At 51.4% G+C, this 24285-nt stretch overlaps 1 protein-coding gene across 7 annotated transcripts in view; it reads right to left on the bottom strand.

The window, feature by feature from the left end:
* The window catches only part of CD151 (CD151 molecule (Raph blood group)), a 36464-nt gene extending 12179 nt beyond the window's left edge, over positions 1 to 24285 (bottom strand). The window contains exons 1-4 of one of the 7 annotated variants that reach the window (XM_080405657.1): positions 23803 to 24285; positions 8518 to 8638; positions 2859 to 2962; positions 1526 to 1717 (exon numbers count right to left, since the gene is read on the bottom strand). In XM_080405657.1, coding sequence (XP_080261783.1) covers positions 1526 to 1717; positions 2859 to 2942 — 276 coding nt within the window. In that variant the 5' untranslated portion in view covers positions 2943 to 2962; positions 8518 to 8638; positions 23803 to 24285. Of the gene's footprint in view, positions 1 to 1525; positions 1718 to 2858; positions 2963 to 5691; positions 5805 to 8517; positions 8639 to 15751; positions 16754 to 18754; positions 18901 to 20951; positions 23156 to 23475; positions 23575 to 23802 lie in introns of those variants that run through there. The other 6 variants (XM_080405653.1, XM_080405655.1, XM_080405656.1 and 3 more) reach the window with 6 other exon arrangements.

The following is a 24285-nucleotide window of genomic DNA, read 5'->3' as shown; positions in this document are numbered from 1 at the left end:
CTGGCCCTAACTGATTTCTAAAACCACCAAGGAAGCCCTGGGGAGAGCGGAGATTGCTGCTTACAGCACTCCCTCCCATACTTAGGCGGGCGTCTGGTACAGAGAGAAATTGGGACGGGCTGGCACAGACCCCAGGGCACTGACTGCAAAGCTGTAAGAATTACTGTCTGAGCTCAGAGCTGGCAAAGGCCCCCAGCCAGGCTCACCCAGCCCTGGCAAGCACAGCCCTCTCTCTTGTGCAGATTACTCACCGGCAACCAAAGCAGAGCACAAGCGAGAAGAGACAATAGGCCTGTCACAACCAGCCACTCCAAAAGGACGCGTGGTGTAAGGAGACAGAGTGACCTTTTGTTCCCAAGAGACAATTATTAGTTTTCTGTAGCAGAATAACAAAGAACAACCCACCGGATTTTCTGGCTGAGGCAAAAAAAGACAAAGGGGGATCTCTTTGGCGTGGAGACTAAGTGAAGCAAGGCCAAACCAGACTGCTACAGACCAGGAGCCTAATGAACAAGCACCAGCAATGCACTCCTCTGTGTTTTATCCTCCCTTCCCGACCGTACTCTGCCTCTCATGGGGATTACGAAGCCTTCAAAGCAGTGGTACAAGCAACAGGCTTGCTCACAACTCCCGTTTTCTGCTCCTCTAGCCAAATGAAAGAGGGGGAAATGGGACAGTCAGGTGAACGAGGATTTGCAAAGGAGGGAGCTGGTGAAGAGTTGCTGAAGTATCCTTTTCTGTAACTGTGAAAGCAAAGAACCACTGATTGTTATTTCAGTCACTGCACTCACCGCTGTAGCCCAGATACTAAAAAGGACTGGCGCCACGCTCCAGACCGAAACGGAGATCTGAGAGGGAGGAAGCAGACTAGAAACCCTAGGGCTGGTCAAAAACTTCCGCGTAGGTGGCTGAGCAGGGAGCTCAGGAAGTAACACAGGGAACAGCGTAAAAGGAGGAACAGATTATCAGATTGGCCTGGCTTTTTTTTTGTGGAAGCAAAACTGAAATTGTTTCTTTGCAATTAAGGAAAATATTCATTGGAAATGTTCTGATTTTTGACAACCAAGTGAAAAAAGGTGTTCATTTGGCATGAACCTACTGTTATTAAAAGCCAGTTTTGTTGCAGGTGTCTTATATTTTCACCTCTCTTCCCATTTTCCAAAAGAGAATATAGCATGGGCAGGGAAGAAAGAAGAGACAAAAGCCAGGAGATTTTGTCTTGAATGGTTTCAAGCAGACATCCTTACACAAAGTATAGGTATTACGACTGTACTTGGTACTTTTGCACCATGCAGTGATAAGCACATTCTTTGGGTGGATGAAAGGAAATGCTTTGCAGCAGAACCTGCCCCCTAGGACAAGGACAGTGTGCTGTTAGGAGCAGGAGGCCTGGGGGGCATTTGCTCTAGGACAAACAAACAATGTTGATGCCGAACATAACCAGGATGTTTCCCTCCCTCCCAGCATGGTTCAAGAGGCAACGGGGTGAATGCTCCCCCAAACAAAACCACCGAGCAAAACTTACCACTCTTAGCAAATTCCGACGCTCTTTGAAGGTGGCACAGCAACCAAGGATGCCAGTAACCATGACGACCACCCCAGCCACCACCAGAATATAAGCAGTTGCCGAATACGTGCTGGAGGAGAGCAGGCTGATGTAGTCGCTCTTCTCAGCTAGGGTCCAGGTGCCCACCGCCATCACGGCCCCGCCAGCCAGCTGGGGAGGGGAGAAGCAAGCAGATGAAGGGCATCTGATGTATGAATTTCCTCATCTCCCAGAGCAACCGTGCTGGGATACCAGGATGTGCCTCAGCTCTGGAAGCTAAGCTTATGATCTACACTAAAGGAAGGACTCCCAGAGGTCTCACTGGGACCAGGAGCAGGCCCCAGTCCACTGGAGGAGCCGAGCTTCAAGGCAGCCCATTTAGCTTGCATCTTGGGCTGCCTGGGATGCTACCTGAAGCATCTACCTGTGTACAGCAATTCATACTCGGGCCTGAGCCTTCCCAAATGTACCCACACTGGGCAAATAGGAAACAATGTCTACCGGGGTGCTACCCAGCAGCAGAGGGGAAGAAAACAGCTTCACATCAGCAAGCTTTCCACTGTTTGTCAGGGAGCAATACTACCCATAAATGACAACCATGCCCAGTATCTCCTTCCTAGACAATACATCTGGGGAGAAAGCAGTCAAGGAGCTAAACAGGTTAAACTCTAACCCTTGCAGCAAATGAGCACAGAGAAGCCAACCAGACTCCTAGCAGTCCCTTCTCTCTTTGCAAGCCTTGTGTCTCTGGAGGGTTCTTTGCAGCTTCTAGTAAGCTCAGACAGTTTTCCTTAAAGGTCTGACATGGACACTCCAATGCTGTCCCAGGCAGCAAAGGAAAAGACAATGCTTTGGCATCACTAACTTTCTGGTGGAAAGCATGACTTTGGGAAGCTCTAGTGCGGACCCAGCTGCAAGAAGGTGTTTTGTTATCCTTGCTGTAGCTGTCTCACTCCGCTGCCAGGACTCCCTCTGCCATTTTGAGGAGAGAAATGGCAAGACAATGGAGTCCTCAGGCTCTCTGAAAAAGCATGCCAGGTGAAAAACAAAGCCTGTTTTCCAGCTCCCTGTTATTTTCTATACTTGGTAACATGACCTAGAAACAGCCAGAGACTACAGCATCAAACCGTAACTTCTGCAGCCTGGGCAGGCGAGCCCAAGGGATGGGACTGCAGCCCACAGCATGAGATCTGTGTACCGCTGATGTCAGTGCTTTCTGCCAAAGACTTCATCAAGCCCAAGTTCTCTGTACTCCTGACACCAAAACTGCAGTGCCCTGTCAGTTCCTCTGAAACAGACTGAAGTTTCTTACCCAGAAAAAGAAGTTGAAGATGAAGAGCAGGTACTTGAGACAGATGGTCCCACATGTTTCCTTCTTTTCCGTATACTCACGCATCTTTCTGGCTCAGTGAGTTCCTGGGGAAAAAAAAATAATCAGAAAAGCTTGAGTCAGTCAGTCATCACACCCCCTCTCCCAAAAGGCCAGCATTACTGCTCTCCTCCTGCAAGAGCTCACACTTCCAACCCGTTGCTGAGGTAAGGCAGTGAGCAAGCCGTTCAACTGACTTCAGGGATGCTGAAGTGCATCAGACGCTGCTTGATAAATAAAGAGCTCCTGTATCCATCTGGGTGACCTACGCAGCACAAGACCTTGCGCAGTGCGAAAGGGAGGCAGATGGTACCAGCCAGTGGCCTTCCTGTACTGCCTTCATCCTCCTTCTCTCTCTCCATCCTGCTGTCACTTCGGGAGACTCATTTTCCTTCAGATCACTACTTGCAGTGGAGGGATCAGACCTACCGTTGTGCAAAAGGTCAAGCCAAAACCATGAATTGTGATCAACATTACGGTGAGGAAACTTCAGCACAGTTCATGCTCACTTCTTCCTATTTCAACTGAAATAAACAAAACCCCAGACTGGTTTTCCAGAAAAATCTTGGTTATCTGGCTCCTGCCTGCAGCCTGTAACTGCTGCTTCGGAAGGCAGTGACAGAAACCTCTGTCTTTGACATTTACGGAATAATCTGTCTCCAAAGAATATTCTTTCCTCACTGGCGTTAGGTACAACTGCCTTAAATAGATCCCTCTCTTAAGTTTGGGCTATTTTTAATCTTTGCAACTGTAACTGGGAACATGCTTGTTATCCACTCAAATGCCCTATCCTTTTTGAACCCCAGCAATACACTGGAATAATGAATTTTCTTCTTCACTCTGCTTATTTCTCATGGCCCTTCCCAGGGGCCAACTCCTAGGGCAGCTCTCCCAGCTATTAAGAGGCAGAAACATAACCATCGGCTTCAGATGATCTGACAGCATAAAACGCCGCTGCAGATACGTAACAAATGGGAGTCCGCTGTGGGTCAGCCCCAGTGCAGTGTTACAGATCTGCAACACTCCTGAGCAGGTTTCCCTGAAGTAGCTCTGCAGCAAGTGCAGCTCCATGTCACTTCACTGTCGCCTGTTGATGCCAGAAGACCTGAACCTCTCTCAAAAAAAAAAAAAAAAATACTCTCACCACTGCCTGGCCATGCAGACCGGACGAAAGCATTGCCCAGAGCATCACTGCCAGTATCATCTGTGTGAGGTAGTTTGCAAAAGTGCAACCAAATCCACACCATCTCTCCTGCATTCAGTTAAAAAATCTCCCCTTTCCTCCCCTACCAGCCAGCAGCGAACGATGCAAACATCTTGCACCCATACCAGAGCAAAATGCTTTATTAAAGCAGCAGTTTCCCTGGAAGCAGGCAGGCGAGCAGTCTCTCCCTTTTTCCAGAGATATAGGCTTCATGTTCGCTTAGATGACAAAGCTTCTTCCCACAAGTGATGTGAGCTTCCTCCGGGGACCCACTGCAGCTGCAACTCGGCCACGCAACCCATACAGACGCTCATCTACCTTGGCAAGCCCACTGCGAAACACCTGACAGTAAAAGAAAGTGAGCAAAGGGTACACACGGCCAGGCTGCACATCGATCGCCTCTCAGGCTGGGTCAGTCAGTAGCATCTTTGCCACTACACTGCTAATACCTGGCTTTACAGGCAGATGTACCAAGGCTGGGAACAGCAGCTGCCCATTCTGCAGCGTAATTTTATTTTATTTGCAGGGAACTGTTTCCTTTCACGTCACGCCAGCCCACTTGAAAACCCCAGCCAGGCCTGTGCTTTAGAAACTAATAAATGAAGCTAACAGGGAAGGCGAGGGTGGGAAGATGCCAGCAGTCCCACCCGTGCCCGTTTCGGAGAAATGGCTGCTGCTGGTACCATAGGCACTGAACAGACTTGTAAATTCTCAATGAGAAAACGCCCTGTGAATGCAAGGTTCAGGGAAGGTGACAGATTTACGGTTCCCAGAGGCTTCATTTAGCCACAGAACAGACGGCAGCAGCGAGGCAGGCTCCCACAGCCACACACCCTGGCACAACCCAAAACAGGTACCCCAGACCAGAGAGATGCCCTCCAGTAACAGATCTAAGGGCTGTGCTTGGCTTTTTGCCATCCCCTTCTAACATCAGCGCTGTCTGTAGAGGAAAATGCACCCCAAGTTTGCTGAAACTGACCCTGGTTCCTATCACTGATAGCCTGGGGAAGGTAATGATGCTCCCTGCCCTTGGGCTGGCTCCTTGGCCTAGTTCCCCGCTTGCTCCAGAGGATTTCAGGAACCTTTTCCCCTTCCCCTCAAGGTATGTCCCCCATCAAAAATAAGCCACTGCAGGTATTTCCATGTATGACCATACAGCAGGTGCTGGGCCCTAGCAAGGGATGCTAACTTGTCCCTCCTTCCAATCTGAGAGCTCAGCAACCCCAGACCAAGCGGCATCTTGTTCTGGTTGAGGACTGGGCAGACCCACCGCTGAGACTGTACTTGCACTCAGATGACAGTCTGAAACTCCCCCCGAGAGCAGGTCCTGCTCTACCAAGCACCACGTACAAGTCTTTCAGGCGGCTCGACTTCGCTGCTGGGAGGAGAGGATCTGCCTGTTTCCAGAAAGCTGGCAGGGAACAGCTGCAGGTTTATAAAGCAGGGTGATTCACGCAGGGATGGCAGGTCATGAATCAGAAAGCAATCAGGGCTGTCTCCTGTTTGATCTATCCCTCCTAGCCAGGAGCAGAGCTTATGGCACTGGCTGTCTCTGCATGCTTAATGACTCACCCAGCGAGCTATTCAGGGAAAGGCAGCTCTCTCCAGACCCTCTTTTTGGAAGTGTTTGTGCTCCTTGCCTCACACAGGGTGACCTGGCACCTCCTGTCGCCTGCAAAGACAGGGTTAGGCTTTACGGAGCTGTGCTGGTCTTCAGAGCAAGTAAGGGCAGGAGATGCCAGAGAAACGCCTTTCCCAAAGAGCCCAGGCAGCAGGAAGGAGAGCCACAATCCATCTCACAGGCTGTGTGACCTAGGGCTCTGAGCCTCCGGTGCTGCACCACAGCACTGGGACGAACATGGGGGGCCCCATCCTGAATTCCCTGACGTGACCAGGGTCTCTTGGCTTCAGTCATCTTTATAACAGACCCTCAGAAGTGAACACAAATCACTCTTGAAACCAGACAAGCAGCAGCAACATTAGCTAACGCACACAGTTGCATCCTATTTTAAAATGCTGAGGCAAAGGTCTATTCTGAATCACATCGGTAATTGCGGATGAGCTCTCCAGTGGACAGAAAATGGCAAGCTATGCCACAGTGGTGTATTTACCAATGCATTAAAACATATTAATTAGACATGAGCTTCATAATGGGAAGCACTTTGCTAATTGAAAAAGTGGTTAGAAGACCAAAAGCACTCCCATAATGAAGTTCACTTGGTCCAGTTCCATAGACAGGAGCTTCATCAGCAAGTTAAATTTAAGCAAGCAATCATGGGATACAGGCTGTGATGTTTAATACAATGAATACAGGTATTTTTATGTAATTCACCAGAAATCAACAACAGGTTCCTACTATGCCCACACACACTGTGATGTAAGTGACCAGGAGAAAAAATGCTCTAACTAAAACAAAATACATGAAGGTGGGAGGAAAAAACAAGGACAAACTCAGTGCAACAGAACTGCACCTGAAAGGGAGGGTTAACAGTTTGAAGATTAATTCAAGAAACTGGGAGTTGAACAGCTTGAACCCAGTTCTCCACTCCGACACAGACTTTGTGCATGGCCTTGGGCAAGTCCCTTAGTCTGTCCCTTGCCTCTGCTCCTCCTCTCCAGTGCAGGACCCTCGTCCTCCCCTAAGCCCAGAGATTGTTGTAAGGATCTGCACAGAGAACCCCTGCTGACAGAGGAATGCAGGCAGGACAGCTCCAGGTGACGGGTGTTTTGGCAAAAACCCTACAGCAACGCAATTTCACCGCCTCAAAAGTGGTTTTGCCAGTATGGGCTACTTTGGCCAGTGAACTGGAACCACCTCTTTGGGGGTTAGTAAAATCCATACTTATAATGAGAGAAAACGTCTGGTAAAGTGATTTTGCCAACCGTTTACAAGACGTGCTGGCTCAAATACATCAAAGATTGCAAGATGCTAGTAATGAAGTGTGAGAGAATGGAGTAATAATGAAGCACCTACACAAAAAGCAAGAAGGAAAAGGATGACCCACATATACAAATACCTCAAAAAAAGTAAAAAGAAAAAGAGAGTGAGCTCATCTTGCCCTGCCTGACTGCAAGCCACAACTTAACAGCTGGGTAAGCATACACAGTGCATGACTGCCAGGCAAAGCAGTGGTCACCTCAAAAGTGAAACCATTGCATGGTCTGATTTTCTTGGGCTCTCATCCTACTGAGACTGAACCTTAGGACAAACCAGGTAACGGGAATCCACCAGAAGTTGAGCAGTTTGTGCAGTGCTTGTGTTCCCAGGTGCTCAGCACCTGGAACTGGAGCCAAACCGCTGTTTTGTGGCATCAAGCCACCTAAAACCTCAATGGCAGGACTTGCTCTGGTTATCCCACGCCAGACCACTGTATTTTTATTTGCAGGCCCAAAGGCCCACCCAGGCATGCACCCACATGCCAGCTCAGAAAGCACGTGGCATGCACGCACACACACACACTCCTGCTGGCGAGACTTTCATTTAGTCATCACCGACATCACTTGGTACATTTGCCTCAACTTGCACAGTAACAGTACTTAATTAAACAGCAAAGAAAGCCAGGCCCGCAGGCTTTTTCTGCACAACCTGCCCTAAAGCAGTGTCTGACAGATGGGGAAGAAGCCATGCCAAAGCAAATGAAATAGCTCCCAGGCCATTAAAAGCGTCATTATTTTTAAGTATTGATTTTTGAATGATAGCAAGAAATTGATATCCAACACATCCGTAATGTCTATTTCATAATAACTTGTATGCCAGCAGTTAGGTAACTTCTAACACCTTTGCCAACATGCACAAGAAAGACTGGCTGCAGGACACCCCTCCGCACCTATCCTGCTATGAAAATGGAGCCCGCAAAGGGCTGCAAGTCCAACGCTGTCAGCCCTCTGCCAATACAGCCACCTCGCACACCCAGCGGGCACGCTGCTGGCCTGGAGGGCAAGCTGCCACCATGCTGGAGTTTATCTGTGTGAGCTGGGCCGGTAACCCTGGCCTGGAGGCAGCTCTGGGCAAACAAAGACGATGTCCCCTCCCTGGTATGCACAGTGCAGGTGTGGGCCAATAACCTATTATCTTCAGCAAACTGACTGAAGACCTCGTTCTCCAGCAAGGCTAAACTCCAGCCTTTGAAAGCATGACCTCTCTAAGCTCCCTCTCTGCAAGATGAAAATATTACCACCGCCACTTTACCTACCCCACTGAACATCCTCAGAAAAAGCCTCCAGCCGCTTATCAACTTGCCAGCCCGTCTCACACAGCCCAGAAAGCAGCCAGAAGTCATGAAGTAAAGCCTTCCCAGGAGGGGAACTCTAAAGCTTGCAGGTGAAGAGCCCTGATTTACACAACTACCGAGTACCATTATCCACCCCAAACCAACAGTCAACAGCCTTGATGCTGACCTTTCACCACCGAAGCAGCTTACAGCACCAGCACAAATGTGCAGTCGTCTTCAAGTGCTCTCTTCCAACCCCTCTCTCCTTGCTGGCTCTGGTCCTCCACTGGATTCAGGAAAGCAGAAAGCTGAAAAAGAAGAGAGATACAGAGAATCACGAACCATGTCAAAGATTATTCCGGGAATCGGTATTTGATAACATTCTTCGGCATCACGTCTTCCTTTTAATAAAGAGTGCCTGATTTCAGAATACAGCTTACACACACATTTGATTAAACTGCAAAATGTGCACTGGATAATGGGAGAGAGCCTAACTGTGACAGCGTGAAGACCTTTGGACGGTAGGAAGCTGTCAGAGCAGGTTTATATACCCTGCTGCATCCTTTTGTAAATGCTGCTATTGTTTCTGTCAAGGCTGTGCAGACACCACGACAACTCATTCTAGTGCAAAAGGCCTGAAAGTAACCCCATGAGAAGCTCAGGAAGAAGACCCTTCTGAGCAGGGTGAAGCCCCAGGTGGTGTTAGTGCCTCAAAATGATCATTTCTCCTAACCCTCCCACAGGAACTGCCTGGGAAGAGGGAAGTGGTGGGCAGAACTCATTGTGTACATCCATCCTCTGCTCCCAGGGCTTACAAGCCCCAGGATACAGAGCACAAACCAGAGCAGGGCACCTGCAGAGAACACACACACACTAGGAAGTCACCATTTTCTTCAGCCTCTACCCCTGCTGAAGCATAATCAAGACACGAGTCCTAAGCACCACCAGGTTCTGCTGGGAAACTGCTGCCCTGAACTGCCCTGCCACTGCAGGGCATCCCTCAGACCGGTACAGAGCCACAGGAAGGTGCTGTCAAGAGGTTGTTTCTCCACAACCTTACTACATTTATCATAAAATCATAGCACGGTTTGGGTTGGGAGGGACCTCTAAAGGTCACGTAGTCCAACCCCCCTGCATTGAGCAGGGACACCTTCAACCACACCAGGTTGCTGAGCCCCATCCAGCCTGGCCTTGAACACTGCCAGGGATGGGACACCTACCATCCCTCTGGGCAACCTCTGCCAGTGTTTCACCACCCTCATCATAAAAAAATTCTTATATCTAGTCTCAGTCTGCCCTCTTCTAGTTTAAAACCATTATCCCTTGTCCTATCACTACTGGCCCTACTAAAAAGTCTGTCCCCACCTTTCCCGTGAGCCCCCTTCAAGTATGGAAGGCAGCTGTCAGGTCTCCCCGGAGCCTTCTCTGCTCCAGGCTGACCAGCCCCAGCTCTCCCAGCTGCCCTCACAGAGCGGGGCTCCAGCCTCTGCCCATCTCTGTGGCCCCTCTGGCCCCGCTCCAACAGGCCCATGTCTCTCCTGTGCTGAGGACCCCAGAGCTGGACGCAGCGCTGCAGGGGGGTCTCACCAGAGCGGAGAGGAGGGGCAGCATCCCCCCCTCGCCCTGCTGCCCACGCTGCTGGTGACGCAGCCCAGGACACGGGTGGCTTTCTGGGCTGCGAGCGCATGTTGCTGGCTCACGCCCAGTTTCCACCCACCAGCACCCCCAAGTCCCTCTCCGCAGGGCTGCTCTCCATCCTTCACCCAGTATCGATACTGGGGGCTGCCCCGACCCCGGTGCAGGGCCTGGCACTTGGCCTGGCTGAGCCTCAGGAGGTGCAGGAGGGCCCACTGCTGGGGCTTGTCCAGGTCCCTCTGAACGGCATCCCTTCCCTCAGGGTCGTCACTGCGCCACTCAGCTTGGTGTCACCTGCAGACTTGCTGGGGGCGCGCTCGGTCCCACTGTCCGTGTCACTGGTGAAGATATCTAACAGTACTGGTCCCAGTATGGACCCCTGAGGGACACCACTGGTCACTGATCTCCATCTGGATTTTGAGCTGTTGACCACTACCTTCTAGATGCGATCATCCAGCCAATCCCTTACCCACCAAGCAGTCCACCCATGAAAGCTGTATCTCTCCAGTTTAGAGAGAAGGTTGTGTGGGGGACTGTGCCCAAGGCCTTACAGAATCCAGACAGGTGACATCTGCAGCTCCTCCCTTGTCCGCTGATGTGGTCACTCCGCCACAGAGAGGCCACTAGGCTGGTCAGGCAAGACTAGCCCTTGATGAAGCTGTGCTGGTTGTCTCGAATCACCTCTCTGTCCTCCGTATGCTTTAACACAGCTTCAGGATCTGTTCTGTGATCTTCCCAGGCCCAGAGGCTGACAGGTCAGAGTTCCAGCGGTCCCTTTCTGCCCTTTTTAAAAATGGGTGCGATGTTTCCCTTTCCCCAGTCACCAGGGCCTTCACCTGACTGCCATGACTTTTTGAATATCGTGGAGATACATCAACCAGTTCCCTCAAGATCCTGCGTCTCATCATGTCCCATTCTGTATGTTCAAGTTCCTCAGGTGGTCTCAAACCTGATCTTCTCTTACAGTTGGAGGGACTTTACTCCCCCTGTCCCTGCCTTGAGGTCCATCCACTCGAGACGTGTGCTGTTGAGTACCTCAACCTTCTCCTCACTCATTGTGACCAGCTGCCAGTCATGCTCCTTGGTGAGGTACATGTTCTTTGGCCTTGCTTTTCTGGCTGACATACCTGCAGAAGCCCTCCTTATTATCCTAGCAGCATGATGGCTTCCAGCTCCTCCTGTTTGTTGCTCATGCCGTGTGCACTGGTGCAGAAGCACTTCAGCTGGGCTGTTGGCTACGTCACCTTTTTAGAGGAACACACCTTAATTCCTTTGAGGTATTTCACTGGTATTTCCCTCTTGGCTCCTATTACCTCAGAAGCCCCTGGCTCCTCTCCGTAAGATTTGAGGCATGCTCCAGTGTACCCAGAACACTGCAGAGCAACAGGCTAAGGACCCTTCCCAGCAGCCTGTCCCTCTAACCTTGGCATGTCATCCCATGGCTTGTCATGTCTGTGAAGGTAGCTAGGCTGAATAAGGCTGCTGTAACGGAAAATGGTGTCCAGCACCCCTTCTGTCCCCTGCTTTTCTAATATAAAGGGTCCCAAACTTTTTTTGCAGTCGTTTGTACTGCCACATGCCCAGCCACCTCACCCTCAGCCCACAGCAGGCAGGTTCAATTCTCCCTGCAATCCGTTTCCATCGGCACTGCAGGCAGCAGGATGGAGAATAGCAATTCTTCCTCCCTCGCCTGTCTGTTTGGGTACTGAATTAACGATCCTTTGATCTACACCCTGACACTAACTGACTTCACAGCCTAAGGCTTAAACTCGTATTTACTGCCCGTACCGGGATATGGAAGCAGTAATATTTCCTGACTTGCCTGGGTGGGATAATGGGGTGTTTGCAAACCACCCAGCAAGGGAAAGAAGTTAGTTTTTATTAGCAGATCGAATTTAACACAATTCATGACCATTTTAAGTTACTATTATCTTCAAGGAGAGGTTCCTGCAGCCCTTTACCTAGCATAGTATGGGCGACACACCTTCATTTGTAATTAGCTTGCTTACCCTTGCTTCCATTCCCTATGAAAAGGAATGCTCTGGTAAGAGCTAGAAACTTGTTGATTCACATTACTATGTAGCCTCTAGACCACAGAAACATCTCTCTGAAACAGTGGAAATCCCAGCACCTGAGCCATCGAGAAGCAGGCCAAAAAAAACCCTGGAAACATCAAAGACCAGACAAGGGAGCTTTCTGAGGAACTGGGGAGAGGAGGGAAGGCACAGCAGCACAGTCACCTGCAAAGCAAGCAGTAGTTCTGAAGCACCCTCAGTCCCGAGGCTGAGCAGCCCTTGTGCCCTGCCATTTATCCACCTGCTTGCTGCACACTGCTCCCACCCTCCTGCCCCTTCGGAAGAGGAAGCCGAGCCAAGAGGCAAAGCTGAGCACTGACCCAGGATGCAAAGCGGAATGCTTTGCTTTCCATCTCAGCATGTTGGAACGTGCTGGAAAGTCAATGTACTTGTGGTTCTAGGGCTAGGGAGAACGCAAAACACGAGCCAGACATCCAGTGAGGCAAAGAGGCTCCTTCTTAGGAATTGTCATTTATACTTGGGGGGGGGGGGGGGGGGAGGGGCAGGCACACAGAACAGATTTTGGTCCAAACCCCTCCTCCCTGACCCTTCCCATGGAAGCTGAACTCATCTGGCCCTGCTGAATGACATTCCCCAGACCACAGCCTGGAAACTGCCTTCACCTTCTTCTGCCTGTTGTCTAAACTGATGACGTGCTCCTGAGGGCACGGTCATCTTCCTCAACTGTACAGCACCCAGCACAAAAGGATTGCGCCCTGAGCCTTTTAGGCGCTGCTGAGAGGTGAGGAATACAGAGCAATGTTTCCCAGCACATCACCTGCTCCTACCAGGAATGGGCACAGTGGTTCTGGGAGAGGTGGAGACAACTTGGAAAGCCACCTACATTCCACAAGAAGATCACCTGGCAGACCCCTCTTGACCCTACCTCTTCACTGGGAGAGCACCTTTCTGAAGAAATAAGCAAGATCCCATCCTGGGAGTTTGGGAGGATCTCACCTCAGCACCTTCTGGGTCTAGACATCATCTCCACGGGCACATCATGGTCCTGCGGTCATCCCTTGGGATGCTTGCCTTGGGATGCCTCCTTTCTTCTACCCTGGCTCGAGCTGCTGCATTTGAATAGATCCCACAAGAGAGATGTAGACCCTTAACTCCTGCTAATTTTGATGACAGTCAGGTATCCAGCAAGGAATTGTGTGCCTAATACACCTGAGGCGCTGTCTGCTCTTTGAGACAAGAGCTGTCTCTCAGAAGAGCACTTAGCCCTTCCACCCATTTTTTCAAGACTGTTTACTCCCCAGGTGAGGGACTCACTGAAGCCTAAATAACAGCGAGCATAAATTTCAAACTCAGCAAGGATTTACACGTTCAGCACCACACACATACTTGTGAATTAAGGGGTTTATGAGCGGGTTAATCAAACCTGGGCAAGGTGGCGGCTGGCTTTGGGATCCTTGAAGATAAAAGGAAACTCAGCGTGAAATCAATTTCACAACCATTAGAAAAATAAAGCGTGAGAGAGAATGAAAGAGTGATTGAGCATGTTTGGGACTCTGTGCGTCTGTGCTCTAGCACTCTTTTAGGACAAAGCAAACAAAAAAATCCTTCACAGGGTGCTCTGGTCCTAATAAAACATACACAACCACCTCCTGCGAGCAGAAAGCCCCTGTCTGCTGCTCCCAGAAGTGGATAACCAGGGAAACAAACTGCCCCTCCAAGCACCCTGTCCCCACTGCGAGCTGGAGGGACGGCCAGAGACCGGCACGCACCGCACGACCAGCAGGAACTCCTTCTGCGTCAAACAGCATCCTCTTGTATCTCATAAGGCCTCCTTTATCCCAAAGGATCCTGAAGCACTTTACGCTATTTATACACAGGAACCACTTCACTAGTCATTGAACTGAGGAGAGGAACAATAACCGCCTCTTTTCTCTCGCTCAAAGCGCAGAAATCAGTGCCTGGCATGTGTTTGCAGAGAGCTCATAGCAGCGAGGGTTTGCCACAACCAGGAACAACAGTTCAGATTGGTCAGGGTTAGCCAACAGACACGACGAACTCTTCACTGCAGCCTATCAGTATTTTAAATTCTATTTTCCCAACTCTATTCACGGGCATTGTGGGGTTTTTTTTTTTGTTCGGGGTGGGTTGTTTTGGGGTGGGTTTTTTTTTTTTTGGGGGGGGGTGGGGTGGTGGTGGTGGTTTTTTTTAAAGCAGGGCTTTGTCTGCACTGGAGAACTTACCAGTAGCATTAAACCACATTTCTCAACAAAACAATTTGTGCAGAATCAGCTTTCCGCCTGATCCCTTCCCATTCATTACCTTCCTATTCATTACATTCATTTTCTGCTCAGCTTTCAGAGGCAAAGCCACTGGGTCCTCAGCGTTTTCAGGGAGCACTCACAAAACCTCCCTGCCCTGTAGCCATGCCAGCACTAGGACCAAGCCAACAAGCACTAAAAATCCTGGGAGGATAAAAATCCTCCCAGCCCCCACAAAGCCTATTCAGGCAATTCTGTACATGAATTCAAAGTGCTCTCCAAATAATGCAGCGATGACAAATATTTGCACACTCCCTACAAATCGCTGGGATTTTACACTGTGGTTTGAGCTTAGGGCAAAGACTAACCTAAGAACACGTGCTATGCTGTAGCTAGCACAGAGTCACTCAAAATTTGGCTGCAGTCTCATTGCAGAGGTACTTTCAGTTTTAATTCCCTATCAACTCTGCAGTGAGAAGGTGACTAGCTAAAAGCCAGTAGATTTTCCACCTACCCACAGCAGCAGGTACGTATCCCATGGCAGGTCATCATCTTCACCTCACCGAGCTCATGAACGAATTGTGGGACTTTAAATCCCACTGTCAAAAATACATGAGGCAGTTTTTGGAAGAGAGGGCAGGCAGCCAGTTTGCCACCATAGGGTACATTTCCAGCTTCTCAATGACACAATTTTTTATAATCTTACTGCCTGGAAGACCCTTTCCCTCCTCAAAGCACCCCAACAAAGAAAAAAAGATGTAACACGTTGTAATAGAAGCACAGACAGATCAAGCGACTCTCCCAGCAGAGAGAAGGGGTGGATTCGCTCTCCTTGCATCTCAGCATCCATCCTCCATCTGCTGAGCTATTCCATCCTCTGGAAAAGCACTGCAGAACATGAAGCTGTAAAACGCAAAGTTTTCAAGCTACTTGTTAGCACTGCCCTGCCTGTGCCTGAGACACATGACTGCAGACAGCACAAAGCAAGAAGCGCATAAAAAGCTGGCAGCAGCTTTAGCTTTTGCACAAAACCTGTTTTGCTTTGAGTAGGCTCTTCCTGTTCGAAGTTTCAGCAGTGTAAACAAACAAAACAAAAACCTCTGGAGTCAGCTCACAGATATCTCCCAGACAGCTCATCTGTTTCAACTCCACAAAGATCGTAGTAACTGAGAAGGGATCTGACAGTGGGAAGTACAGTTAACGGTCTTACTGCTTCACCCATGTTGCTGATTAGCTCAGGACCGGTGCCAGGCATGCCAGAGAAAACCTCTCAGCATGTCAGCGACGGAGCAGGTACCTGCGGTCCTAGGAACAGGGCAACCCACTCCTGCAGCGTCCCAGCGCATCAACAGAAAAGGGAGCATCATGCAGCCACAGAACGGGGCGACAGCAGCTCTCACCTCAGCATGGCAGCTGCAGAGATACCTGTGACATCTTTAGGAGCCTCCCTCCCTACCTAGGGCAGCCACCTCATGCGGGAACACGCTCGCACCTGTAATTACCCACTTTGCTAGCAGCAGCACCAGGAATGGCCAAGAAGTCTCTTCTGCCCATAGGTCCTTATATATCCATGATGTCTGCGTCGCCGAGGCTGTTTTGGAGCGATCATTGAATGCTTTGAGGAGTTACATTCCTCTCCAGAGCTAAAAACATTTTACTAGAGTCAGATCAAATATCAAGCACAGTCAAGGGCAAATTAAATGACATTTCATTTCCCAGAGCTGTAAGTCCAAGTCCATAGGAGCTGCCTCTCTCCTGTTGCTATAGGAGCGATGCAGGAAACAATGCTCAATCCACGCTGCTTAAGGCTGCCTTGAAAAGGACCATTCTTCCAGTAAATTAAACAACCCCCAGCCAAAAATAAAACATTCCTCCCCCTTCCGCCTTGCTCTTGTGTAGCAGGTTTTAATGACTCCACCAAACCCATTTACACAGCTGTTTTTAGACCAGCCTGCAAACTTGACGGGGAGGCACCAGCAGGAGAATAAATAACTGGGAGGCAAGGGCTGTCCTCCAGGAAATTACTTGCTGGCCCTTCGCCAAGGCTAGGGGCAGGGGAAAAAGATAAAAAGAAGTCCCTGACCCCAGAGCACATGCCAACCAGTTCTAAAGAAACCTCCCAGCCGCAAGCCCTGATCAACCACTTCCCTGAAACACCTCGCTCCACCAGCCCGTACGCAGACCTGCAGGCAGAGGCGCCAGGAGTTGGGCTTGCTCAGGACCTCTCCGCCACTTCAAATACAGGCACAGGCAAAGGGCAGCTCTCCACCAAGGGTAAAGAGCTATCACCACTGCACAACTTGGGCCAGTCTGTCTCAGCGTATCATCCGTTTCATTTCGAGCTGGCAGGAATAAGTAACTGGGAAAGGGTTCCTCTAACAGCTGCCAGCACAAAACAGCTGGACTTCAAACGAAGCTGGGAAATCCTACCTGGGATTTCTCCACCACCCCACCCCCAGGTTACCCCTGCCCTATATGAACAAACTTCATGAAATGAAAGCCTAAAAGGAGTTTGAAACTTAATCCTCCCCATCCCCCCACCTTGTAAGTCAATTTTCAAGTCAAGAGGGAGCATATAATCTCATCTGATCTCCTGTTATTTTAAAGGTTAAAATTTTAAAGGCTAAAAGGAGTCTCTGCAACTCTGGGACACCCTGGATTAACCCTCAAATACCAGGAAGCCTCAGGAAGACTTTAAGAGATGGGAGAAACCACATACTTTGTCCCTTGGGAGCCTCTCCAAATGCTACTAGCACATACTCAGAATTCAGACTAATTCGCTGAGCTCAGCAGAAAGCAGCAGCACATTTGCCCCTGCACATTAAGAGACAGGAACACAGCAAACATCCAGCGTTGGGCAGGCTTATCATCTGTCTCTCTGTGTGCCCCATGCCATTAGTGAGCAGCAGGAGAAAAGCAGTCCACAGCATTGTTCGCTTGTAGGTTAAGACACTCAGTAAGTCCTTAAACATTAAAAGCAAAAAAATATTCAGAGAGAATCCAGGAACACCACAGCCAAAAGTTTCTGAAGAAGCTGAGGAACTACCTTCATTTTGGCCCAAGTTTCAGTCAGTACTTAAATACCCGCTGTGAAAATGAGGGCCCTCTAGGATATCAAGGGAACCTGGAAACCAAAACCCACTTCTTGCTTCTGAAGAATTTAGAAAAAAACTCTAAAATTCATTCTGGAAATAATCAGGGCAATTCTGAGACAGAAAATAATCCTCCTATTACTGACCTCAGGTGAAAGGGTGTTTCAGCACTGGCCACCCTCCTGCCTCTCAGGAGTTCCTCACTGCAGTGGTGCATGTGCAGGCAGCAGCACCTGACTTGATAACCACTAACCACGTGTACAGACACAGGAGAACAAAAAAAGACTATTTGGTCAGGGTGACAGAGGGAGAGGGCACCTGGACTGGCCCGACATGATTATCAATGTCAAAAACTGGGAGGATACTGCTGATGTGCAGCAGTTATGCCCTTCATACACAGGCAAACCAGGTTCCCACTTACATGCTGTAAATATACCACTGATAAGAATTACATTGATATAGCTGCACTGATTCAATTTGGATATTTCACTGCTCTCTAAATTGGCTTGCTCCTCCCTTCTTTTTTTTCTGAGAACTTGTTAAAATTCTGGATGAAGTAGCAAACAATAAACTCCCTTTTTTCTGCAAGGGGTTTTCTTCCACATAGAGACAGATGCAGCCAAAGCAAAGCTCGTTAAATCAGTGAAAGCTGAGTTTTTCCCCCTGCAACTGTGTCTGCTTTTCCTGCTCCCAACTTTCTGGCAGCACACCTGGGAGCCAGGATCCACGCTTCCCCAGTGCCTGACCAGCTCTGAGGGTAAATAAATGGTCTGGTGAAGTCAGCCACCGGGATTTTTCTCCTGCTGTAAGCACAATGGTTTCAGTTCCCTTCCCTCCTGTCTGGGGCCACATTGCACACACTGGAGGTAAGCCCTGGGCAGCGCACAATGGACAGAGCAGCTTTTGTTAGTCTGCAGAGCCCATCTGCGAGGCTGAGCACAGCCTCATTCCCCATGTACAGCACAGGAGCTCGGCGCAAAGCCTGTACTATTTCCCCACTCAAGATGAGGAAAAAACCAGCAAACTGGGACTCAGAGGCACAGAAACCAGCCCGCCACTTCCCACTCCCCGAATATAGACACAGGTCCTCCCAATAATGGGAAATTTATCCCTCCAAAACCACTCTGACTGGGCAAGGTAAATTGGAGCCCACATCAAACCCCCCACCTCACCTCTGGCAGACCCCACCCAAGCCCAGGCTCCCAGTGACAATGGAAGAGGGCCACCCCTCACAGCCGGGGGGACCTGCCGCTGCCAACAGGAGCTCGCAGGCAGCTCAACTAGTCAGCCAGCTGTAGTTCCCCATGGGACTGGACTCATCCCTTCTATGCTACAACAGCCGAACCCCCAAGCACGAAGCCCAACACTTTCCCATGGGCACGGCCCTTGATCCCAGCACTTGCCACACACAGCTGAGACCCCTCCTTGCTCCAGCGCTGGCCGCTCCAAGGCAGTGCTTGCCACACACGTGTCCCCGTGCCCGGCTTGCCCGCTCACCGTACACTGCCGTGACTGCACACACAGCTGCCCACCGCCTCCCTGGGAGCTCTGCAGGCAGCTCACAGCGACCGTGGAGAAAAACAACAAGTCACCTCTGTTTCCAGGGCACTGCGTGGGGGAAATGTGGGATATGAATTCCGCCCTTCTGGATTCCACTAAAGCTAGGAAGAAAAACTGACATTCACAAGCCATGACTCACTCCTGCCCTGTCCAGCACACCAGAAGTCCCACTCACTGGCTGACGTGCCAGAAATGGCATCTGCCAACTGGCTCACTCTATAAATTTGACCAAAACAGTCCTTCCCCCTTATTTTCTTTATTGTATTTGTTGCAGTGTGGTGGTCACTGAGGATCAGAGCACTCCCTGAAAACAACCACACGGGCATCGTGGCTGTTGCTCTGGCAGATAACAGGTTAGCAAGGCTCAGAACATGATCCACTTCACACAAAACAAAAACCTCTTCCCCAGAAATTCCCACCTCAGACCACGTTTGGTCCCCTTTTTAATTGGATCTCATTAGCGAAGAAGTCAAAGAATCCACTGATCATACTCCAGCTACGCTGGTAAGTCATACACTTGTATTACAGAGCTGCCGAGGATGCCTCCACTGACCTCCACAGAGCACAATTCCTGACTGCCCCTGCTTCTCCCGCTAGACCAGTATCCTGCCACCACTAGCAGCTACTCATGATTGTACCCCTCCACAGAGGAGCTGACTACGCTTTCAGTCCCGCGCTGAGCCTACTGCACTTCTGCCAGAAACGGACTTGCCGAGCTGCACAGCGTTTCCCAGCTCGGACTGGAGAGCCGTAACCCCCCGACCAGCAAAGGGAACTCGGGTTAGAAACACGGACCAAGCTGATTACACACAAACGCAGCCCAGGCTGCCGAACACACCTCTTTCTTTGCCATGCAATGCCAGGAGTGCAAAATGGTAACTATCCTCCTGCTCATTCTGCCAAGAGTCTTATTACTGTGCAGCAGCCAGGATGCAGGACCAACAGGACTGACTGAATTCATTCCCTGGGATGCCAGGCTGCTGAGATCACACGGCAGGCAGGGTGAGAGAGATGCTCAGCAGCAACCCTGCTCTTACAGCGCTAATCCTTGCCAGGAGGGGCTGGCAGCAAACAGGACCTGTGCCATGGGGAAGGATGGTATGAGGTGCTCTCCGCAGAACTGACAAAACACCTCCTCCCCATGCCCCAGCCCTGCCGTTCCTCAGTTCCTCATTTCTCCCTCCACACCCTGGCTGCAGGCATGAGGTAGCAGGGAAAAGCACGTTTCTCACAGGTTGGGAAGATGGTCACCACCCTGGGGGAAAGCTCTGCCAAAATGCATGTGCAAAAATGAAGGGGAAAATGGGATGATTTTACAAACAGTGCCACTGTTCATCCCATTTTGGCTTTGCTGTGGCCAAAGGAAAATCATGCTCAGGGTCTGAAAGGCAGGATGAGCAAGTGAGATGGACTGAGACCTGGTCTTCACCTTCAGTACCTTGAAGGTTTTCAAACAACCACAGAGACTTAAGGTTTCTGTTCCTCACAGCCAGGGAAGCTGAGATGAGCTGTGACTTCCAGGAGTCACCCTCCCTCAGGCTTTCCATGACCTCAGCAGTCAGTGCGCACCCACAGGGAGAGCTGGAGATAGCCCAGTGCCGAGCCCTGGAGAGAGGAGAGGTGGGGAGCAGGAGAGCATCTTCTCAGGAGGTTTCAAGAGCAAGACTGATGAGGCCACTGGGGATAGCAGCAGTAGACTGGGACATCAAAAAGCAAAGCTCCCCCTTTTTGTTTTTCAGAGTCAGTGTACTTACCTTTTATTTTTCTAAGCTTCTGACTTAAACAGGAGGCACAAGAAAAACAAGAAAACAAGAAAAACAAGGCACAAGGAAAGTGACAGCATGATTGCTTTATAGGTGACCGACCAAACCAGCTGGAAACATCAGGCAGGACGGTCTGCCACATACAAGCATTTACAGCAACAGAGATGTTACACGTAAAATACATATAAACACATATTTTCCTCCTATGCATAACAAGTAGCCCAACACACTCCTTAGAGCAGAAGCCAAACTCTGTAGAAGCAATAAGTAAATTTACCTGTGCAACGACTCAACTAGAGGAGACATAGCTCGTCAGTCAGCTGCTGCAGGGCTGTCTCACGAGCAAGAGAGTTGTTGCCTGGTCTGTGTATGTGCAATGGGAACAGCTAGAGTTGTGCTACAACTTTTATTAGCTGGGAATAATCTAATACGCCTGCTGGAAACTTCCGAACAGGGATAGATAGCACTCCATCAGCCACTCCCACCTAGCATTTTTGCTTGATAAGGGAATACAAGCAGCTTTCTTCCAACCCCTTGCTGAAGAATCTCACACCCATCAACATAAACTTTAGGAAGCTGCACCAAAAATACCCTTCACAGAGCCAAGATTTTGGCTGTATGTGCCTCACTGTACTTGAAGAGAAGCCTCAGAGTCCTGCCCACTTCCAAACTGGCATAAGACTTCCCTTCTGCACAAGCAGGCTGGGAAGCTAAAGCACTGGGGAAAAATCTTCTTGGGTGGGTATTCCCTGCTTAGTCAGAAGACAGTTTTTGTCTTAGATCCAAGAGGAGAGCCACAGCCCCAGCTGGGCTGTCAAAGTTCCTCGTACTTGGTGCTCTGCTCTCTGCACTAAGAACAAACCCCCTTTAACACGCCTGCCTTGAGACAGGACAAAGAAAACGTGACTGTTAAGCTCCCACAAAACATACTGCAGGACAGACTAACCACCTTGGACTCCAGAGTAAAATGAGATGTCGCAAGAGTGACATTAGCTCAAGCACATAGAAAAGGCGTGTTCTTATTGTTTACTGGAGTCAACATACAGCAGGGACTGCCCAGACTTTTACCAGGCAACTGGGAAAGTCTTTCTCCTCCACTGCAGAAGAACTCCACCAAGAAGGCAAGCCATTACTGAGAGAGAGCCACAGGCCAATCAATATATGCACCAGTGTGGAATAAACCATGCTTTTTGCAGAAACACAGCATATGGACAGAAAGGCATGCAGGTCAGGAACCCAAGGACATCATCAGGAAACTACAGAACAACGACATGATTTCAGGATAGTTACATGGAGGAGCTCAAAAGTGGCCGACTCCTCTGACGCATGACCGAAGCTTTCAGCCAGGACATCCAACTCCAAGTACCGGCACCTAAGAGCAACCGTAGCAAACCAGAGCCTAGACCCACCTTTGCAAACCAGCACCACGCTTTTGGTGGGGACCTGTCACCAGATGCCTCAAGTAAAGCATAAGTGACGCTGCCCCAGACATTACCCAGCTTCCAACAATTTGCAGATTGGGAACTGCCTGTCCCAGGCACACAAAGCCCTTCAGAGAATCTGAATCCGCCGGATACTTCTGCATCAGCTTTTCTAATTTCTGCTGAGCTCAACAACAGCTCAGAAGAGGCAGGTGCTCTGCTCCCTCCACCACAGGCTGTCACCTTTGGTAGCAGCAACTTGCACAGGAGGACTGCGATGGACCATTGCCTGACTGATGACATGCCCAGGGCTCTTCAGCCTCAGCACCACCAGGAGGTAGATATCCCCTCACACCAAAAGCTTCCCTAAGAACCCAGGCAGTGGCCTCGCAGATGGTGAAGGAAACGCGTTTTGGCAACAGGGACTCGTTTCAAAACTGTTCCAACAAAAGGCCACCGCTGGGCATGACCTCTGATGGGTGATGCCATTTTAATAAAAGTTTGTTTGAGCGGACACTACGTGAAATCTCAGAGCAAGCCAGCAAGCACTGCAGGGGGACAAAGGAAGCAAAGCACGTAGTTTAAGGGATGCTACAGAGCAGCCTGAAATAAAGGCTGAAATTCATTGCTAAAATTCAACAGGATACTGCACCAGGTTGGTTACAAAAGCCCTCCGGAAGAGTTGGGGCTTTTTAAATTTACAGCATTTATGTCCTCCACGGGCTGACACAGAGCAAAGGCCGGCGGGACAGGCTCATCATGGCAAGCAGCGCTGCAGCACAGTAACCCATGGCCATCACCTTCCCACCTGATCCGGCTTCCAGAAAATGAAGGAAGCGGCACACCGCCTGGGTCTGGTGGGATTCTGTGGCGAAGGAGGGCTGGCCCTTCCCCTCCCCCGCCTCCGCGGGCCCTACAAGCCCACCTGGGAGGCCAGGCCTTCCTCCTACACCGGGGAGACGGGCCAGGACCAAAGGCAGAGGGAGATAAACACCGTGACAGGAGGTCAGGGCAGCGCGGGGAGCAGCGTCCCACGGCGCGGGCCGGGCAGGGCTGCTGACACACACACGCACACATAGACACACACACACATATGCACGCACACGCACCCGCAACAGGTTAAAACACTGATTTAACAAAACAAACCGCCGAAGCCAAGCGCGGTGACGCCGCCCGGGGCCGCTGAGGAGCCGCAACGCCGAGGGGGCGGCCGCTCCCGCCGCCTGAGAGCCCGGCGGCTGAGCCCGGAGCCCGGCCCCGCGGCAGCGCCTGGCCTCCCCCGGGGCTGCCGCCCGCCGCCCCCCGCCCTCCCCGCCCGGCTGCCCGCGGCCCCTTCCCCCCCGGCCGCCGCCATGCCGGGCTGCGCCGCTCCCGCCTCACCCTCCGCAGAGCCGCGGCGGACCGGAGCGCGCGGCGCGCCTCACGCTGTGGGGGGCAGGGCAGGGCCGGGCCGGGCCGCGGCGGGGCGGGGCGGGGCGGGGCCTCCCCGCGTTCCCCGGGCCCTGAGGCACGGCACGGCACGGTACGGCGCGGCACCTGGGGCCGCCGCTCGCCACGGGCCGCCCCGGGGCTGCGGGCACCGCGCCGGCCTCCCCAGTGCCGCAGCGGGCCCGAGCTGGGGGTGCTGCTCTCCGTAATGGAGGCGCCGGAGCTTTCCGCCCGGTACGGTAGGACCCCCGACGGGCGCAGGGCCCGGCCTACCGTTACCTCAGCCCGGCCGCGGGGCGCGCAGGGACCAGGCCGCGGCGGGACCCGCGTTTCCTCCGCCGCAGCGCTCGGCCCAGCCGCCCCCTCCGCCCCCGCGCCGGCCTGCAGCGGGCACGGCAGCCCGTGGGGCCAGCCCGAGCCGAGCCCCGCAGGGCCCAGCGCTCAGCGGGGCCGCACGGCGCCCTTACAGCCGTCGCACCGCTCGCAGAGCGGGTGGCAGAGCAGGGCGCCGCGGGGTCCCGGCACGGCTGGGGAAGCGCCTCACAGGCCGCGCCGCAGCAGCAGAGCGTCGAGCAGCAGCGCTGGGTGCGGGCATGGCGCCGAGCTGCTCGGGGTGCGCGTTACTTGCACATTGTAGCACATTACACTCGTTTTCAGTCACACACAGGACTGGTTGCACGTCGCTCGCTTCCAATGCAAACCAGCACGCACCCTCAGACAGCACCGCTGAAGCTTCTACTAACTCCGCACACTCCCCAGCGG

Source organism: Falco punctatus, assembly GCF_963210335.1.
Source record: "Falco punctatus genome assembly, chromosome: 10".
NCBI lineage: Eukaryota > Metazoa > Chordata > Aves > Falconiformes > Falconidae > Falco > Falco punctatus.
This window is presented reverse-complemented; position numbering and strand designations above follow the sequence as displayed.